General features: G+C 46.8%; 1 protein-coding gene across 2 annotated transcripts in view; it reads right to left on the bottom strand.

Moving 5' to 3' along the window:
- The window catches only part of KCMF1 (potassium channel modulatory factor 1), an 87,666-nt gene extending 68,507 nt beyond the window's left edge, over positions 1 to 19,159 (bottom strand). Inside the window, exon 1 of one of the 2 annotated variants that reach the window (XM_062209749.1) lies at positions 19,053 to 19,159. In XM_062209749.1, coding sequence (XP_062065733.1) covers positions 19,053 to 19,068 — 16 coding nt within the window. In that variant the 5' untranslated portion in view covers positions 19,069 to 19,159. Of the gene's footprint in view, positions 1 to 18,291; positions 18,311 to 19,052 lie in introns of those variants that run through there. The other variant, XM_062209750.1, reaches the window with a different exon arrangement.
- Positions 19,160 to 20,403: the final 1,244 nt, after the last annotated feature.

Raw genomic sequence — 20,403 nt, 5'->3', positions numbered from 1 at the left:
ATATATTTTAAAATATATTTAATTTATTTATTTGAGAGGCAGAGACAGAGAGAAAGCAATCTCCACTGGTTGCTTCACTCTCCAAATGGCTCTGATGGTTGGGGTGGGCCAGGCCAGGCCAAAGCCAGGAGTCATGAACTCCATCTGGGCCTCCTACGTGGGTGCTGTGGCCCAAATATTTGGGCCACCTTCTGCTGTTCATGCAGGCCCATTAGCAGGGCTCTGGACTGGAAGTGGAACAGCTGGGACTCAAACTTGCACTCTGATCTGGGATCCAGTATCATGGGCAGTGGCTTAACCCCTTGCGTGTTAACACTCGCCCTAAAATTCTTATATTTAATGCTGATTTCTCTTTCCTGAACTCAGTGTAGTACTTCCCAACTTTTGATTTGTATATAATGGCCTACCATCAACTTAAATTCAAAATATCAGAAGCTGAAAGTCACTCTTTCTCCTGTCTTCCTAATTTATACAAGAATGTGCTATTCCAGCACCCTGACTGGACTGTCCTGCAATGAGACTTAGACCCTAAGTCATCTTTTTCTCCTCTGTTCTTACTGTCACTGACTAATTCAGATCCTGTTTATTCCAAGCTCATTCTAGCAAAAAGCCTCTGATCAATCCCTCACATACTACCACATACATCTTCCTAAAACACATATTTCAATGTGCCCTTTCTTTGCTTCAAAATGTTTGATGCACCGCTTTGCCCCCATCCTGTAATACAAGCCAACCTCAAAAAGTTCATGGAAAATTCATATTATAACTCTATTTTCCATCATTTTCTAAAGTCCCCTTTTATGCAGAAAAATGACAGGACTGACCTTAGCATGTCAATCAAATTCCTTCAGTTATGTACCCTGGCCAACCTCTATCTCTAATCTGATCTCCCATAATAAAATGCCATCACCTTATATTTATGCCATGCTTTATCTACCTTTGAAACCTTCCATGCACTGGCATTTCATCTCCACAATCACCCTACAAGAGAGGTTACACAGACCTCTTTCACAGATGAGAAAACAGACTTCCAGCAATAAATATGAAGTCAAAACAAGTGAGTCCTTGTGCCATTCCCTACTCAGAACCTTACTTAAGGTAAACTGGTCAATCTTGCTAACATACCTCACTACGTAAGTTTCTGTTCCAGAAAATGTGGGCTCCTCAGTGCTGACCTGCCCACCTCCCTCCAACACACTTCGTGTTTTCTTAGCTCTGCCCTTTCCTCCAACCTTTCTCTCACTGGCTAGATACCTCCACCCCAACTCTTACTATAAAAACACAGTATTCCGGCCGGCGCCGTGGCTCAACAGGCTAATCCTCCGCCTTGCGGCGCCGGCACACCGGGTTCTAGTCCCGGTCGGGGCACCGATTCTGTCCCGGTTGCCCCTCTTCCAGGCCAGCTCTCTGCTGTGGCCAGGGAGTGCAGTGGAGGATGGCCCAAGTCCTTGGGTCCTGCACCCCATGGGAGACCAGGAGAAGCACCTGGCTCCTGCCATCGGAACAGCGCGGTGCGCCGGCCGCAGCGCGCTACCGCGGCAGCCATTAGAGGGTGAACCAACGGCAAAAGGAAGACCTTTCTCTCTGTCTCTCTCTCTCACTGTCCACTCTGCCTGTCAAAAATAAAAAAATAAAAAAAAAAAATAAAAAAAAAAAATAAAAAAAAAAAACACAGTATTCCTTCACGTCTTAAGTTTAAATGACACCCTTTTGGAAATGCCTTCTCTGACACCCAAATAGCACCTTGTTTTACTTGTCAACACCAAGGAACTTGCAGTAATTGACACTTTTTACTGCTCTAGTTACACTTAAGCTGTTTTATTTTACATACTTAGATCTTCCTGCTTCAGCTATACTCTCCAAGAGAAACAATTTGGAATTGTCTATGTAACTTAGCATCTATCACAATATCTTGCACCTGAGCACTCAAAGTTTTAGGTTAGATAGCCTAGGCCAGTGGTTTCCAAATAGCAGGTCACAAGCCATGAATAGAATGTGAAAACAATCCAAAAGGTAACAACCAGTAATTGTTTAATTTCTTTTTTTTTTTTTTTTTAAGATTTTTTTATTTACTTGAAAGGTAGAGCTACAGAGGGAGGGAGAGCAAAGAGAACAAGCTTCCACCCGCTGGTTCATTCCCAGATGGCTGCAACCGCCAGGGCCGAGCCAGGCCAAAGCCAGGGGCTTTATCCTGGTCTCCTAGTGGGTGCAGGGGGCCCAAGCACTTGGGCCACCTTCTGTTGCTTTTCCCAAGCCATTAGAAGAGAGCCAGATTGAAAGTGGAGCAGTGGGGACATAAACCAATGCCTATTTGGGATGCTGGCATCTCAAGTGGTGGCTTTAACTGCTGCCTCACAATGCTGGCTCCATTTGTTTCTTTTAAAAAATGTTTCAGGACTCAAACACAGGCATTCTATATGGGATGAGGGCATCCCAAGCAGTGTCTTAACCACTAGGCAAATGCCCACTCCACTAATTTTTCTTTTTCTTTTTTTAATTTGACAGGTAGAGTTATATACAATGAGAGAGAGACAGAGAGAAAGGTCTTCCCTCTGTTGGTTCACCCCCCAAATAGCCGCCATGGTCGGCGCTGTGCCCATCTGGAGCCAGGAGCCAGGAGCTTCTTCCTGGTCACCCATGCGGATGCAGGGGCCCAATCACCTGGGCCATCCTCCACTGCCCTCCCGGGCCACAGCAGAGAGCTGGACTGGAAGAGGAGCAACTGGGACTAGTACCTGGTACCCATATGGGATGCCGGCGCCACAGGCAGAGGATTAACCAAGTGAGCCACGGCACCGGCCATAATTTTTCTAATTAAACAGAAAACAAAGTAACTCCTTCAAAATAAAAATAGAAGTATCTGGTAAAACTCTCATTTAATTACACACACAACTAACAGATCATATATTTCTGCATGTTATATTTTTCTAAAATGTGAAAGTTTCTAATTTAGATGACTCCATTTCTAGGCTGAAGGGTTTAACACTCAAACCAGGGAGATCTGTTCTCCACCAAAAATCCACACCATCCAGGAAACATGAGCTAAACAGAGAACAGAGATAGATGGGGCTGAGGAAAATGAGAGTGAAGGATGCAGGGGAAAGTTTGTAAAGAAATGTTTCTTACAGATGTTTCGAACACAACACGGGTATTTACTTTCCAGCTTTTGCCATCTGTTTGGCCAAAAAGACTCCTCATAGAAGCAGGGCTTCTGAAATGTGTGACTCACAGTTAAACTGCCCTTGATGCAGGATTCATTACACAGGAGTGCATGAGCTGGCCACAACTATGCCAATTTCATTTCCTATCCCTTTCTACCTGAATCACTGTCCTCTAGCCACACGGCCTCTGCTGTTCCCAGAACGTTCCAAGCTTTAGGCCTCAGCACTTACCATGTCCTCTCTCCTTTAAATAAGTATATCCTTCTCCTTTAAATATCCTTCACTTAATTCAGGTTTTTCTTTAAATATCACATCTCTACATAGGCCTTCCCTGACCACCCTGTCTGTCTAGCCCCACCGACTATTCCCTGACACTGCTTTATGGGTTTTAACAGTGCTTGTCATCTTCTAACATGCTATCACATAATCTTTAACAGACTATCCCAAGGATTCCGTAAAGAGCCCGGTGGTAAATTTATTCAGCATTCTGTTTTCTACCACTGTAGCACAAAAGCAGCTTAAATGAATGATGTACCTGTGAATAACACTTTATTTGCAAAAATGGGCAGTAGGGATGGACAGTTAGTCTAGGGATTAAGACACTCAAGTCTCACATCTGAGTGCCTGGGTTTGCTACCTGGTTCCAGCAAAGTGATGCCCAGTTTCCTGCTAAAGCAGACCCTGAGAGGCAATGGTGATGGCTCAAGTGATTGGGTTCCTGCCACCCATAAGGGAGACCTGGATTGAGTCCCCAGCTCCCAGCCGGGCCCACCCCTGGCCAACAAAGGCATGTGGGGAGTAAACTTACAGATCAGAGTTCTCTATTTGCCTCTCAAGTAAAATAAAAACAAACAGGAAGCAGTCATGAACCAGAGCTTGCCAACTCATGGTATACATCCTTCCTACTACAATGTCAGTATCACAAGGATAGGAACTTTCTCTGTTTTGTTCATGATGGTGTCCCTGTGGCCAAAAGAGTACCTGACCCCAAGTATGCATTCAATAAAAATATACAGTGAATGAATAGTACTAGACTGGAGTGGGGAGTATGTGCTTCTGTTCCTTCCTTGGGTGACAATCCCACGTGCTCAAGAAGCATGAGGCTAAGGCCAATTTGGTAACTGGCCCTTTCAGCATCAGTGTTCTAGTCACCAGCAATAACCATCTTAAACATAAATACCTTTGGTCCGATATGGGTTTAACAGAGAAATTCCAACTCAATGGGGATCAAAGAATCTGCATTTCTAGTAGGTTCCAGATCATACTCACACTGCTGGTCCTGGGACCACAATTAGGGAAATACTCTGTAAGAGTACCCATCTATAGTTCTAGCATTTTTTTGTTTGTTTGTTTTTGTTTTTAAATCGCTCCAGGGATGCTCCAATGACTTGGCTAGTGGGGACCGAAACAGAACCATAAAACATGACTGTCCAATGGAACTGTTGCTTAGGTAAAACAAACGGAGAAAACACTAGACCCAGGCCTCTAATTTGCCTCCTGTGTGTGTGGATGCATAAGGGCATGTGCATGCTGAATTTCAGTGTCTTTTGTGCTCTTCTCTGTGCATGTTAATATTTATATTTTTTAAAGACTTATTTATTTGAAAGGTAGAGCCACACAGAGAAAGTGCGAGAGAGAGAGAGAGAAAGTGCGAGAGAGAGAGAGAGAGAGCGCGAGCTCCTCCATCCAAATGGCCGGAGCTGGCCTGGTCCAAAGCCAAAAGTCAGGAGCCTCCTCCAGGCCTCCTTGGTGGGTGCAGGGGCCCAAGCACTTCCCAGGCTACTAGCAGGGAGCCAGACCGGAAACACAGCAGCTGGGATCTGAACTGGTGCCCACATGGGATACCAGCATTGCAACCAGTGTTGCAGGCAGCAGTCCCAATATTTATATTCTTTATTCACTTGCATTCCTTCCTTATTTTACCTATTTCATTTTATTCTCTTACTGCTGTGATACTTATCCTATTGAATGACCTTACCATGTTTCCTCTTAATAACCACTTACTCTTTTCTTTCTTTTTTTTAATCAAAAGGCAGAGAGAGGCAAGCAGGCAGAGATCTTCCAGTTCACTCCCCAAATGTGTGCAACACCAAGGCTGGGCGGGCCACAGCCAGGAACCTGGAACTCAAACTAGGTCTCCCATGTGGGTGGCAGGGATTACTGCTGCCTCCCAGGGTGCACAGTACCAGGAGGCTGGAATTAAAAGAAGAGCTGGGACTCAAACTAGGCACTCTGATAAAGGACGTGGGTGTTCCAGGTGGCATCTTAACTGCTATGCCAAATGCTTGCCCCCAAAGGCCTCTATTTTTTTTTCAAGATTTTATTTATTTATTTGAGATAAGAATTACAGACAGTGAGAGGGAGGGAGGGAGAAGGGAAGAGAGGCAGGAGGAAGGAGAAGGGGGAGGGAGAGAGGGAGTGAGTCAGGGAAAGTGAAATGGAGAGGGAATGGGGGGAGGGAGAAGGAGAGAGGGTAGGAGGGAGGCTTCCATCCACTGGTTCACTCCCCCAAAAGGCCACAACGGCAGAACTGCGCCAATCCAAAGCAGGAGCGCTTCTTCTGGGTCTCCCACACTAGTGTAGGGGCACAAAGACTTGGGCCATCTTCCACTGCTTTCCCAGACCATAGCAGAGAGTTGGATCAGAAGCAGAGCAGCTGGGACTTGAACCGGCACCCATATGGGATGCTGGCACTGCAGGTGGCGGCTTTACATGCTATGCCACAGTACCGGCCCATAAATCAGTTTTCTTAAAATTTATTTAAATTAGAATCATCACCATCTGCTTTTCTATTGCTACATGTCAAGGACCTTCTCAGGATAAATAATAGAGATCAAATACACCTACAATAAACTACCAAGCCTGGAGGTCAGTTTATTCAAATGATGAAAGTTCTATCTCCACCAGGTAGAACGCCCAACTGCCCTCTGAACTTACCATACAACTTGCACCTGACTGGTTACACTTAATTCAAATGATGGAGCAGGAGACTTTAGAATACTTACAAACTCACACTGAATTCACCCCAAAGACATTACTTACTCTTCCAACCTGAACCACCCATAAAGGGATTAAAATTTAAATACATGAGTAGCTGTTTATAATTGCTATATGGTAATGATTATTTCTTGCTAAAATAGGTTTAAAAAACAAGATGAAAAAGTAACATAAAAAGTAGGTTCTTGGGGAGAGAATAGAAGCAGAAATCCAAAATAGTAGTGAATAGAAGGCAATACTGTATCAAAATGTACCAACAAAAACATGCAACATACGATGAAAAGATGAACTAGCAGATCCTTAACCCACAAGTCTAAAGATGTTTTCCAGCTAAGATCAGGTATTTCTCATGAAAACTTAGCATCTAATTTAAAACATGCTGAGTATATAAAATGCACACCAGACTTAAAACTTTGTTAGTGAAAAAAAATCTCATTAACAATTCTTATGTTACAAACTGAAATGATATTTTGGATATACTGGGTTAAGTTACTAAATTACTAAAACTAATTTCACTTCCTTTTAATTTTTTAAAACATGGCTACCACAGACTTTAAAATTACATTACATAGCTTACATTACATTGTTATTGTATAGCAATGTTCATCCCAATTCTGCAGGTAGATTAACTCTGATGAGATGGCTTTAAAAAAGCTTGTAGGAAATGATCTGGAGCAATGAAGGAATGTAAAGATCTACAGTAAGTCTCACATGGAGTGAAGATCCTTGATCCCACCCTTTTGGGGTCATCCACTGTCACTTAAGGTTTTAATGACCATATTTCCTAGGGAAGGGAAAATTCATCCTACCTCTTCCACCATCATGTATGTGCATATCTACAACCACAAACAAGCACACTGCACAGTTCACATTTATTTCAAATTGCAATGAACTGTATAGGTGGGTTAAGTCACTGCTTGGGTCACCTGCACCTTGTTCGTATCAGAGCGCCAAGTTGAGCCCCAGTTACTCCATGCTTCCAATCCAGCTTCCTGCTAATGCACCAAGAGGCAGCAGATGATGGTCCAAGTACTTGAGTTCCTGTCATCTACATGAAAGACTTGAAGTTTCTGGCTCCTCCTTTGACCTGGCCCAACCTGGGCTGTTGCGGCCATTTGGGGAGTGAACCAGCAGACAGCTATTCTCTCTCTCTGTTCCCCTCCCTTCCTCTATATCATATTGCCTTTCAAATAAATAAAAAAATTAAGAAAAAAAAAAAAGAATCCCCAACAGTGATTTTTTTTTTAAAGATTTATTTTATTTATTTGAAAGAGCTACAGAGAGAGGTCTTCCATCTGCTAGTTCACTCCCCAGATGGCTGCAAAGGCCAGAGCTGTGCCAATCCGAAGTCAGAAGCCAGGAGCTTCTTCTGGGTCTCCCACATGGGTGCAGGGGTCCAAGGACTTGGGCCATCTTCTGCTTTCCCAGACCATAGCAGAGAGCTGGATCGGAAGAGGAGCAGTCGGGACTAGAACCAGCACCCATATGGGATGCTAGCACTTCAGGCCAGGGCTTTAACCTGCTGCACAACAGCGCTGGCCCCCTCCAAAAGTGTTAATAAGGCTGAACATCAAGCTCTCTGAAAATGAAAACTACCTAGTTCCTTTCCATGTAGTTCCCCACTATTACCCAACCATTTGCAGCTCCCAACATATACTTCATTCCTACAAAACAAGGTACATTTTTATATAATCCCTGCCTGCTTTAACTTCACTGACCTTAACTCCTAACCTAGAATACTTATCATTTGCTTGCCCTGCCAAATATCTACAACCAAAGGGCAGTAAAGGAGAATTCAGGTGGTCCAAGAATTAAAAGTAGTAGAGTCTCGCTACTCACTCCAGCTGTTAACTATATAACCATTAAGACTTCACAAAACCCTATAATACGAAAACTATACTTAACACAAAATTAAACATTTAATCTTCTGGGCTGTTTTCTAGGCATCAAAAGATAATTACAGGGGCCAGCACTGTGTAGGTAAAACAGCTGCCTGTAGTGCTGGCATCCCACATGGGCACCGGTTTGAGACCCAGCTGCTCCGCTTCTGATCCAGCTCTCTGCTATTGCCTGCGAAAGCAGCAGAAGACAGTCCAAGACCTTTGGCCCTTGCATCCGTGTGGCAGACCCAGAGGAAACTCTTGGCTCCTGGTTTCGGATCAACGCAGCTCTGGCCACTGCAGCCATCTGGGGAGTGAACCAGTGGATGGAAGACCCCCCCCCCCCCAATATCTACCTTTTTCTGTAATTCTGTCTTTCAAATAAATAAATAAATAAATATTTTTTAAAAAAGATAATTACAAACTTGTTATGAATCTTCGTGAATGTACTTTTACACATACAGATGTGTATTAAGATTTCAGCGTGACATTGTAGTTGAAGGGCAATATTGTTAAGGAAAGAAATGTATTGCTGGGCATGGAATGTAAAGGAAAATAAGCTCAAAGTGGGAGGGGGGAAGGTGCATATACAAATACTGCCAAAACATCAAAATACTCACATGATTTAATTACCCTGTTGTGAAACAGAAACTCCAAGCACTAATTCCACCAGACTGGCAAAGAGTCACAGCCTATGCTACAGAAAGGAATTTGATTTTCAAACACACGTTCCAAACCCACTGAATATTATCATCCTCCAGCAAGGGTCAACAACTTGTGACAAGCACTGGAAATGACTTTGAGTGGTGCATACTGAATAAACCAAAAAACTCAATTAATAAGCAGAACCTATGGCCAGCGCCACGGCTCACTAGGCGAATCCTCCGCCTGTGGGGCCGGCACCCCGGGTTCTAGTTCCAGTTGGGGTGCTGGATCCTGTCCTGGTTGCTACTCTTCCAAGCCAGCTCTCTGCTGTGGCCCAGGAAGGCAGTGAGGATGGCCCAAGTGCTTGGGCCCTGCACCCACATGGGAGACCACGAGGAAGCACCTGGCTTCTGGCTTCAGATCGGTGCAGCACGTCAGCCGTAGCAGCCATTTGGGGGGTGAACCAACGGAAAGGAAGACCTTTCTTTCTCTCTCACTGTCCACTCTGTCAAAAATAAATAAATAAATAAATAAATAAATAAATAAAATAAGCAGAACCTAGGGTGAGTTCTGAGATCAGAGCCAGTAATAGAACAAAAGAGTACTCTCCTTTTGGACCCAAGATATTCCACGAGGGGTCAGCTCCCCTAAGTTATTTTTGATCTATATAGCTTAGTCACCCCTCATAGATCTTTTTTTTTTTTTTTTTTTTTTTACAGACAGAGTGGACAGTGAGAGAGAGACAGACAGAAAGGTCTTCCTTTTGCCGTTGGTTCACCCTCCAATGGCTGCCGCGGTAGGCGCGCTGCGGCCGGCGCACCGCGCTGATCCGATGGCAGGAGCCAGGTGCTAATCCTGGTCTCCCATGGGGTGCAGGGCCCAAGGACTTGGGCCATCCTCCACTGCACTCCCTGGCCACAGCAGAGAGCTGGCCTGGAAGAGGGGCAACCGGGACAGGATCAGTGCCCCGACTGGGACTAGAACCCAGTGTGCCAGTGCCGCAAGGCGGAGGATTAGCCTAGTGAGCCGCGGCGCCGGCCTCCCTCATAGATCTTTGAGAGTTCCAAGTCTTCTTTCCCAAAATCCCCTCCCTTTTGACTAGCTTCACCAGATAAAAAACAAAGGAGAGAATTTTCCAGTCTCACCTTTTTTTTCTAGACAGGTATTAACATATCTAACAATCACCCTCCCACAGGTCAGACACTAAGTTAGGTGGCAGGTACAAAGGTAAGTGTAACACAGTACCTGTCACTCAGCTATCCTATTGGGAAGGCAGACAAGTAAACAATAACAGCTGGGAGAACAAGGCAGGAGTGATGCTGGAGGGACACACAACTTTCTGAGTGGAAAGGAAAAATAAAAGGTCATAACCAACAAATAAAATCACAGTAAAATATACCTGTGACTGTTCTAACAGTTAACTCAGCAACTTGGCACTCTAAAATGTGACTCTCTTAATGAAAATCCTCTTACTATATACAAACAAACAAGTTGAAGCTCATGACATGGGCATGGAGTTCCAGGAAGATAAAGCAGCTCTCCCCCGCCCAATTTGACAGAGGATAATGTACAAATCTGAAAGTCATCATGTCAAGAGGCTTTATCCACTTTCTGGTCCATCCCTTCTAGTTGAAATGGACGCAATGACTCACCCTTGTGATCTGCTGTTTCTTTCTAGCAGCAGAATGGATTCACAGGGATCCACCCATGCTTTCCCCCCATACTCCTTGTGGTTATTGGCAAAGTCTGCTGGCACTGTGGAAGAGACACAACCAACTGATGGTGTACATGAATTGCTAGGCCCCAAACTCTGCTTTGCTACAATCTAGAAAGACAACTAAAAACAATCTCATAGGCAGCGGCTATGGAAGCCCATGAGGAGGGAGAAGCCCATGAGGGAGGGAGGAGGGATGGCACTGTGAAGGTGTCCAACCAGGCAATTCATTTCTTGTTCATTTCACTGAAGCTCCAGCCTCCCCTCCTGGTAGCCAGCTATCAGGGCATTCCATCAGGCTTGAGAAGTAGGTTTTCCATTTTGGACACTGTGTAGTTAAAGACCATTTCCAAGCTTCACACCCACCTTGCCTGTTTTCCCTCTGCCAACACCTGCCTGGCTTCTTATCCTTACAATCCTAAGATTACCCAGTCTTTTCCTAACCACTCACTGTCTTCCTATGTAATCTAGATATTCCTTTAGAAATTGTCTTCTTCATCCCACATCTCCAACATGAATTAGGGCATGACTAACATGTAAAAACTACATTTAAAAAATGCTGTGATGGGGCTGGCGCTGTGGCACAGCAGGTTAACGCCCTGGCCTGAAGTGCTGGCATCCCATATGGGCACCTGTTCTGATCAGCTCTCTGCTATGGTCTGGGAAAGCAGAAGATGGCCCAAGTCCTTGGGCCCCTGCACCCACGTGGGAGACCCGGAAGAAGCTCCTGGCTTCGGATCAGCGCAGCTCCAGCCATTGCAGCCAATTGGGGAGTGAACCAGCGGATGGAAGACCTCTCTCTCTCTCTGCCTCTCCTTCTCTCTCTGTGTAACTCTGACTTTAGAATAAATAATTAAAATCTTTAAAAAAAAAAGATTTTATTTATTTATTTGAGAGGTAGAGTTACACAGTGAGGGAGAGACAGAAAGGTCTTCCATCTGGTGGTTCATTTCCCAAATGGCCGCAATGGCAAGAGATGGGCCGATCTGAAGCCAGGAGCTTCTTCTGGGTCTCTCATGTGGTTGCAGGAGCCCAAACACTTGGACTTTTATTGCTTTCCCAGGCCATAGCAGAGAGCTAGACGGGAAGAGGAGCAGCCAGGACACGAATCAGTGCCCATGTGGTATGCTGGCACTGAAGGCAGAGGCTCAGCCACGGCACTGGCCCCTCATCAACTTTTTTATTTTAGTGACTAAAAAGAAATAGCTCATCATTTTAACGAAAGAAAAAAAAATCAAGGCCCTCTGCACAACAATAAAATATAAAATGAAGTTTCTATATACACATAAGAAAATGCTTTATCTTATGAAAACCGTTTTACTTTTGGTGCCAGCATTATGGTATAGTGGGTAAAGCCACCACCTGCATTGCTGGCATCCCACATGGGCGCTGGTTTGTGTCCTGGCTGCTCCACTTCCAATCCAGCTAACTGCTAATGGCCTGGGAAAGTAGTGGAGGATGGCCCAAGTGCTTGGGCTCCTGCACCCACATGGGAGACTCATATGCTCTTGTCTTCGGCCTGGCCCAGCCCTGGCCAGTGCGACCATCTTGGGGAGTGAACCAGCAGATGAAGACATCTCTCTCCCTCCTCCCCCTTCTCTCCCCATCTCTGTAACTTTTAAAATAAATAAATAAATCTTTTTAAAAAGTGTTCTACTGTCAACTCCTGTGAATGTTTCCCCAGAGTCCATACTCATCAAAGCAGCTCTATAGTAATATTTAAAATTTAACAAAAAAATTACTTCTAGGACAATTCAATGATACTGGAACTTTTACTAAAAACAACTTTGGAACCACTAGTTTAAAAATAATATTGAGGGTGGTTATTTGGCACAACAGCTAAGAAGTTGTTTGGGGGAGCTGGCACTGTGCCACAGCGGGTTAAGCCACTGCCAGCAGTGCTGGCATCCCATATGGGCTCCTGTTCAAGTCCCGGCTGCTCCACTTCCAATCCAGCTCTCTGCTATGGCCTGGGAAAGCAGTGGAGGATTGCCCAAAACCTCGGGCCCCTCCACCCGCGTAGGAGACCCGGAAGAAGCTCGTGGTTTTGGATCAGCACAGCTCCAGCCGTTGCGGCCAACTGGGGAGTGAACCAGCGGATGAAAGACTTCTCTCTCTCTGCCTCTCCTCTCTCTGTAAATCTGACTTTCAAATAAATAAATAAATCTTAAAAAAAATTAAAAGTTGCTTGGGACACCCACATCCTGTGTCAGAGTAGCTGGATTCAAGTAACTGTATCCTTACATTCCAGGTTCCTGCTAATGTGCACCCCTGGAGGTAGCAGGTGATGGCTCCAGCATTTTGGTCCTACATGGGAGATCTGGATTGTCTTCTGGACTCCCAGAAGACACCTGGCACAGCCCTGACTTTTTGGGCTTTTGAGAAATAATCCAGTGGATGGAAGCTCTTTCTCTGCATTTCAAATAAAATGAAAAATCTTTTTAAAATCTGGGCTAATATATATTGTAGTTATTATAAAGCTGATGTTTTAAAAGTTGATCTATGATCTGTAAATTTATGGATCTTTTTAAAAGGTTGCAAGTCAAATTTAAGGGATCTGTTTGACCATTTCATATAAGATGCTTAAGTTTCAACTGTGAAAAAGTTTACTAACTTTAAACAAGATTGCTGCTGATATACCTTAAAGTTTTAAAACCACAAGGCCAGTGTTGTGGTATAGCAGGTAAAGCCACCACCTACCATAATGCCAGCATCCCATGTGGGCACCTGTTCAAGTCCCAGCAGCTTTACTTCCAATTCGGTTCCCTGCTAATGTGCCTGGGAAAACAGTGCAAGATGGCCCCTGAACCACAGGAGCCCCAGAGGAAGCTCCTGGTTTAAGTCTGGTCCAGCCCAGGCCACTGAGGCCATTTGGAGAGTGAATCAGCCAACAGAAGATCTCTCTGTCTCTACCCCCACCCCCTCTATCTAGTTCTGCCTTTCAAGTAAATCTTTAAAACAAACAAACAAACAAAAAACCTCTAAAACTAAAAGGAATTTCTCCCCAATTACATTCCCAACCTAAAACAAGAAACTTGTATTTTACTGCATTTTGATTTAAGCACAAATGTCAAAACAGAGGAAAACAGACTTCAAAATGAACTTTATATGAAATCATGGAATCAAAGACCTTAGGGCTGGCACTGTGGTATACAAAGTTAAGCCTCCACTTGCAGTGCCAGCATCCCATATGGGCACAGGTTCCAGTCCTGGCTGCTCTACTTCCCATACAGTACCCCACTAATGGCCTGGAAAAGCACAAGAGGATGGCCTAAGTCCTTGGGTCCCTGTACCCACTTGGGAGACTCAGAAGCACCATCCAGCTCCAGGCTTCAGCCTGGCCCAGCCCCGGCCATTGCGGCCATTTGGGGGAGTGAACCAGCAGACAGAAGATCTCTCTCTCTCCCCCCTTTTCTCTCTGTATCTCTGCCTTTCAAATAAGTAAATAAATAAACCTTCAAAAAAATCAAAAACTTAAAATATGATGTATTTCCCTCTAAATTTACATTCTCACCGATCCTTTATTCAAAGTCAAGGTAAATGTAATTCATGATTTATTAAGAATGTCATAATTTTTAAAAAAGATTTATTTTATTATTTGAAAGGCAGAGGCAGAGATAGAGAGGTCTTCTATCAACTGGTTTACTCCCCCAATGGCCGCGGTGGCCAGAGCTGTGCCGATTCGAAGCCAGGAGCTTCTTGTGGGTCTCCCACACGAGTGCAAGGGGCCCACGGACTTGAACCATCTTCTACTGCTTTCCCAGGCCACAGCAGAGAGCTGGACAGGAAGTGGAGCAGCCAGGACTCAAACCGGCGCCCCCATAGGATGCCGGCATTGCAGGCAGAGGCTTTACCCAGTATGCCACAGTGCCAGCCCCAAATGACATAATCTTTTAACAGATTAAAGTAAAATAAATTTTAAGAGGACATGATGGTAAAGATCTTGTCAGTGGGAATCAATTTACTTTGCTACAGAAGTTACTTCTGTTACTTTGCAAAAGGCATATTAAAAATCATGTGCTTCTCCGTCTCCAAGTACTGAAAACAAAATTATTGCAATTCATTCTGGAATTGTTCAAGTAAGTGTCCTTAGTGTCAGAGAGCATTTTTTGAGAAGAGAAAATTAAAATTTACTGAGAGTACAACAGTTTTCAAAATCTGAGGACTACCATTTTTCTATATGTACTTCAAAAACATCATACTATTCATGATAAATATACATACTTTTTGTCAATTTAAAAAAATAAACAAAAAATGTAGGGATTAACCAGATTAATGACTTATACAGTCTTGTACTTTACATTTTGAAAATTAACAGCTTCAGAGGCATCTAAATTTAGACCAAGCATACACCACCTATCCATTTATCCACTACCATTTCTACATGTGAAAACCTACAAATGCTGGGGAATTATAAATCAGGTAAAGGTAAGTACTCTATTTGAGGTCTCAAAGAATTTTACTTAAGATCAACAGGGGTCAGAAAGAGTTAAGAAGGTACTCAGGAAAAGTGTTAGGATCGCTGTGCAAAATTAGTAAGAAAAAAGTTGGTAATTATTTGGTCATCATTTTGCTTGTCACTTCCTTACAGTACATCTCACTTTGTGCTGTAAAAGATGTATGCAAATGCATCTTCCTCAAGCAGCTCACGTGAGGAGCCCTGTCTCATTCAGTACTCCCTGTGTTCCCTGTACCCGCCACAGTGCCTTATACATAGTAGCGACTGAGGAAAGGCTGAATGACTGAAGGAGGTAACTTATCAATTGGTAACTTCAGGTCATCAATTATGCACCAATTCATGCAAGAAGATTCATAAGTTAATTTCATAAACATTCAATGACTTGATGAGTTTTTTCTTAAATCTGTAAAGCTATATAGAATGGGTCTTAAGCTATGAATAACATACTTATATTAGAAATGTATTTAAAAGAAAGTAGGAGAGCTGCTGCTGTGGGGGGTGGGTTAAACTGCTGCGAGTGCAGCCAGCATCCCATAAGGGCGGCAGTTCGAGTTGTGGCTGCTCCACTTCCAATCCAGCTCCCTGCAAATGCACCTGGGAAAGCAGTGGACGACAGCCCCAGTCTTTGGACCCCTGCACCCATGTGGGAGTTCCAGATAAAGCTCCTGGCTTTAGCCTGTCCCAGCCCTAGTACATGCTGCCATCTGGAGAGTGAAACATCAAGTCGAAGATCTCTTTCTCTGTTTCTCTCTCTCTGTACCTCTTTCAAATAAATCTTAAAAAAAAAAAAAAAAAAAAAAAAAAGCATGGTGGTTTGACATTTTAAAAAATATACAAATAAAATAGAAAACCACTGGTTTTGCCATGGGTGACCCAGAACTAGACACTGGTGGTATGAACACAAAGTGACTGAGCATTAGCGTTTGTAAAATATTAACATGACAGGCATATCACAAAGCAAATCAAAGAAGCTGTGGAATTCTAGCTGGCAAAGCCATACCAGACTAGCAGGGCAGTTAACTGATGTACAGTATTGCCATCTCCACTCAGGGTCTGGACAGCGGAGAGCTGTTCCTCACTCTGAGGAATAATTACTTGGATCTTAAGATTGGAACAATTACTTGTTGCTGGAAACCACAGAGAAGAGTTCGTTCAGCCCATGGGCTCGGCTCTGAACAGCTAAAGGAAAGGATGGAGCACCAAGCAGAGTGGCTACTTCTGCACCTAAAAGTTCCAATTCCAATGATTCTCTCAAGCTCTCGAGAGCCAAAGTAGGCAAACTACAGCCCTCGGGCCTAATATGGCCAGCATTAGTTTTTGTACTGCCTGCAGGCTAAGAATGATCTTTACACTTTTAAATGATGGAGGGGGAAACAAATGAAGAATCATGACATATGAAAAAGTACATGAAATTCAGATGTGAGGGCTCATAAATACTGTTTTTAACTGTGTGAAGGAGGCCGCACTCATTTGATGACATTCTGTCTTACAGCGGCTCTCACACCACAAAGGCACAGTCACCTCTTACAGCTCACCAAGCCCACGGTGCTTACCACCTGGCCCATGACAGGGAAAGTACGCTACGCTGACCCCTGAGCTAGAGCATTTCCCTATGTTCCTAGTTGGATCTCCTTTCTCAGAGGTGGTCCACTGCTTCATAAGGTTGAGTCTCTAAATGCAACAGGTGTCCTGTCCATCTTGGGGCTGTACCACCCAAAATTACAGCACTAATAACAATCATATGATATACTGCAATTCATTAGAGTGGTCACAAAGTAACAAATTACTTGCTTACAGAAGGTCCTGAAAAGGAAGCATGATACAAGCACAACCTTACAGGCCACACAGTTCGGACCTTCTACCAAACTGCCACATCCAGTTCTGGTCACCTTACTGAAAGGAGGTAAGCCCTACAGAGAAGGTGAGAAGGGTTCTAAAACCACACTACCAAAGCAACGCTTAAAGAAATGGGATTAGTTGGCCCAAGGAAGAAAAAAAGTGAAAAAAGAACTGATAACAGCATCCTACTGATGAAAATAACAGCAGTCTAAAGTAATATTCCACAAAACACCTATCTGATAAATTAAATGTGATTCATCACCCTGCCATTCCTGTTTTATGCCATACCCCAGACCCTTAAGAGACAATCACTCGTCAAACACTGTTACTGTGCGTCTTCAACAGAGGAACTGATGAACGCTTCTTTTTCAGAAACACTTGGCATTAATATAAGTTACCAGACTCTTGTGCTCTTACTGCGCTGGGCTTCAGTAATAATCAAGTACCTAAAAGGCAACATGAGCATTGTAATTACATGCTTTTCCACAGGACCAAATAGGGGTAAAAGGATTTAAATTACAAGATGTATGTTTCTTCTGAAAATGTCCCAAGTAGGGGATGTTAATGACTCTAACAGAGCGCTGAGGGCGAAGGGATCCTCTTCCCAGACTGCATTCAGCTGGAATACTCAGCTTGCAACTTTCTGGATGTTTTTACAGCAAGGAGGAAGGGCTCAAGCACTCTTTCCATGGTTATAATTCTGTAATTTTAACTCTCCCAGTGCTTATGAGTAAGGGAGCCTGCAGCCATTGCTCACTTTCATTTTGTCTTGAAGGTGGTCAACGTACACACAACTACAGTCTAAGACAAACTTTAATAGCCCTAAATGAAGCTTAACTATAACTTTAATCACAACTTTCCGAAATTACAGAACTAGGGGATACATTTCCATTGAGTAGATAAAATGGAGAAACAGGCATAGCTTCCAAGTAGTTCTCTATTTCTTTCAAGGAGAAATACCTTACTATTTCAAAATGCCCCACCCTTGGACAGTTAATGCTGTGTTCAGAGTGTGATTTCTTACTAGTTCTGTAACTTTTAAAATACAGAATCCTTCTCAACGTCACAATTAGTGATGCAAATCTTGAAACTTGCTCCAAATATAATGTTAATCAATCTGAGACTTTCAACCTTGAAATTCCAGGGTCTGTTTTTCCCTAAGAATGAATACCTTTCCCACCGCGTGAAGCACATACTAACTGAGCTGACTCACTTAACTTTCTCCACTCCTGCATCACCTATGCAGATTTTTAAAATTCAGAGTGTACAACACTTACAAGCCACTTCTACAACCCTGCATTAACCTTACCAGGGTAAACTTTTCGCCAAGTCTCTCAAACACGTCTTATTTAAGAACCTGTAGTAGCGAAACAAAGAGAGCACAACCCCCTCCCCTTTTCTCAACCATATGGCAGTGAATGGAAGTTAACTTATTTTTTTTACCAGCTCACATCTATACATCGGCCCTACACGTTTCTCTCTTTGTGCCCTAGGACTGGGCTATACTAGAGCTGCCTGCTTATTTACAGCTTTCCCCTAGCCGTGTTTTTAAATCGTACAGCAAAGTACAGAGCAGCCCCCGGACCATTCACAGACCTCCCCACGGTCCTTTACCCAAGCCGGGTCTGGTTGGCAGCGCACGCCGGCGAGGGCCCCGGAGCCGACGGGGAGCAAGTCCCGCTCCGGCGCGGTGACTGAGCAGGGAGTTTGCTAGCCGCGGCCGGGCCGGATCCGCCCCGGGAACTTGGTTACCCGAGCCCAGGGACGCGCCGAGGCCTAGCCGCGAGGCCGGGGCGGGCTCCAGGCGGCGAGGGCTTCCCGTCCCCCGGCCGCAGTGTCTTCCCGCCCGCCCCGCGGGCGCTCGTCTCCCGGCGACCGGACGCGCCTGCTGGGTCCCGGGTCCGCTTCCCTGCCTCCTGCCGCCGCCCGCGGCCCGGCTCTGCGACCGCGCCGGGCCCTTCCGGGGCGGCGGGAGCGCTAGGCCGCGCCAGGGCCCGCGGCTCCGGGGCCGGCCGGGCGGGCCTGGGCGTCCGGTATCAGTCCCGAGGGCCCGGCTCCCGCCGGTAACGGGCCCCGCTGCCTCCCCTCCCCCTCCCCCGCCCCATGACAGTGCAAACCCTCCGGCCGCCCCGGCCGCCCCGCCTCCGGCACCAGGCCCAGCTCAGGGCCGCGACCACAGCCGTGGCGGCGGCGGCGGCGCGACTCTCCGCCTTCGCTCGCTCCTGGACCCGGAGCCTCGGGCCCGGCTCGGGCCCGGCCGAAGTCTCCGTCGCTCCCCGGCCGCCCTGCGCGGCGCCCGGCCCGGGCGGGGTAGGCCGAAGCCCGGGCGGTGGGGTGGGGGCGGGGGCTCCTCTCACCTTCATGTCGGGACATCCTAGTTCAGACGGTGGCGGCGCGGCCCCTCCCGGGCTCCGGCTGCAGTGTCCCCCGCGGGGTCCCGGCGCTGCCCGCGCCGGCCGGCCGACTCCCACTCGACTCCCGGGCTCGGCCGCGGGGGCGGGGTGGGCAGGGGAGCGCTCCCGCGGCGGCGGCGGCGGCGGCGGCGGCGGCGGGGAGGCGGCGCGGGGTGGGAATGGGGCCGGGCCTGGCCGGGGCTGAGCTCCTCCAGGAGGCGGGTCCGACGCCGCGGCTCCGCCGGCGCCCGCCGTGACTCGGTCACTCTCGGGCCCGCCGGCTCCCGGCAGCGGCGCGGCGCTCCGCAAATCCCGCTCCTCCCCTCCCCCGGCCCACCCCCCCCCCCGCCCCTCTCCCCCGGCTCCCGGCCGCCGCCTCCTCCTCCTCCTCCTCCTCCTCCTCTTCCTCCTCCTCCGCCTTCTTCCGCCGCCCGCACGCCGGCCCCGCCTCTCGCTGCCCGCGCCGGGCCCAGCTGCCCGGAGGCCCCGCGGCCGGCGGGCGCGGCGGGGGCGGCGCGGCGCTTTGCCCGCGCTCGCCGGCAGGCCGTGATCGGGCGCCCGAGCGCAGCCTCGGCCTGGCTGCCGCCGCCGCCGCCGCGCGACGCGGCGCGCAGGGAGGAAGAGGAAATGCCCCGCGGCCGGCACCCGGCTGCTCGCCCGGGCGGCGTCTGCCGGCCCGCCGGCCCCAACCCCGCCCGGTGCCTGGACGAGGGCGGACTGCGGGCGGCGAGCTGCCCGTCCCCGGGCGCATGGCTGCCGCGCCGGCCGCGGACCGTCTGGGAACGCGTGTGTGTTTCTTAGGCGGCGGCGGGCTCGGGTCGCGGCCGGGCCGGGCCGTGTCTCCGACACCGGCTCCTCAGAAACCGACTCGGCGCCGGCGGGGCCCGCGCAAAGTTGGCTCCAGCGCCGCGGCTCGCCGGGAAGGCACTTCATTGACAAGTTGGCGGTTATTTTTTTGTTTGTTCGTTTCCTGCCGGTGGACTGCCTCACTGTGTTATCTGTCTTTAACATTTGTACCTTCCTATTGCCAACTTTGTTTTCACGCATTTTAAATTCAACGGATAACTTACACGGCCTCGTACCACGTGGTAGCTCGGGAGGCGAGGCCGGACGTGCAATTCTGTTTCTGATCTCCGTGTAACCTTGGACAAGTTATTTAACCTTGCCGAGCCTCCGTCTGCTTTTGTTTACCTGGTTGATATTGGTGGTTATTTTAATGTGTCCTTTTCTATTTGAAGTTGCTCTGGGTTTTTGCATGACGTAAAGCTGTATTCCTAGGCTAAATCTGGAATTGGGTGCTGAGGTACAGCCTGCT

The sequence above is a fragment of the Lepus europaeus genome, chromosome 13 (assembly GCF_033115175.1).
Source record: "Lepus europaeus isolate LE1 chromosome 13, mLepTim1.pri, whole genome shotgun sequence".
In the NCBI taxonomy this organism is placed as follows: Eukaryota; Metazoa; Chordata; class Mammalia; order Lagomorpha; family Leporidae; genus Lepus; species Lepus europaeus.
Note: the sequence above shows the minus strand (reverse complement) of the source record. Positions and strands in the feature narration are given on the sequence as shown.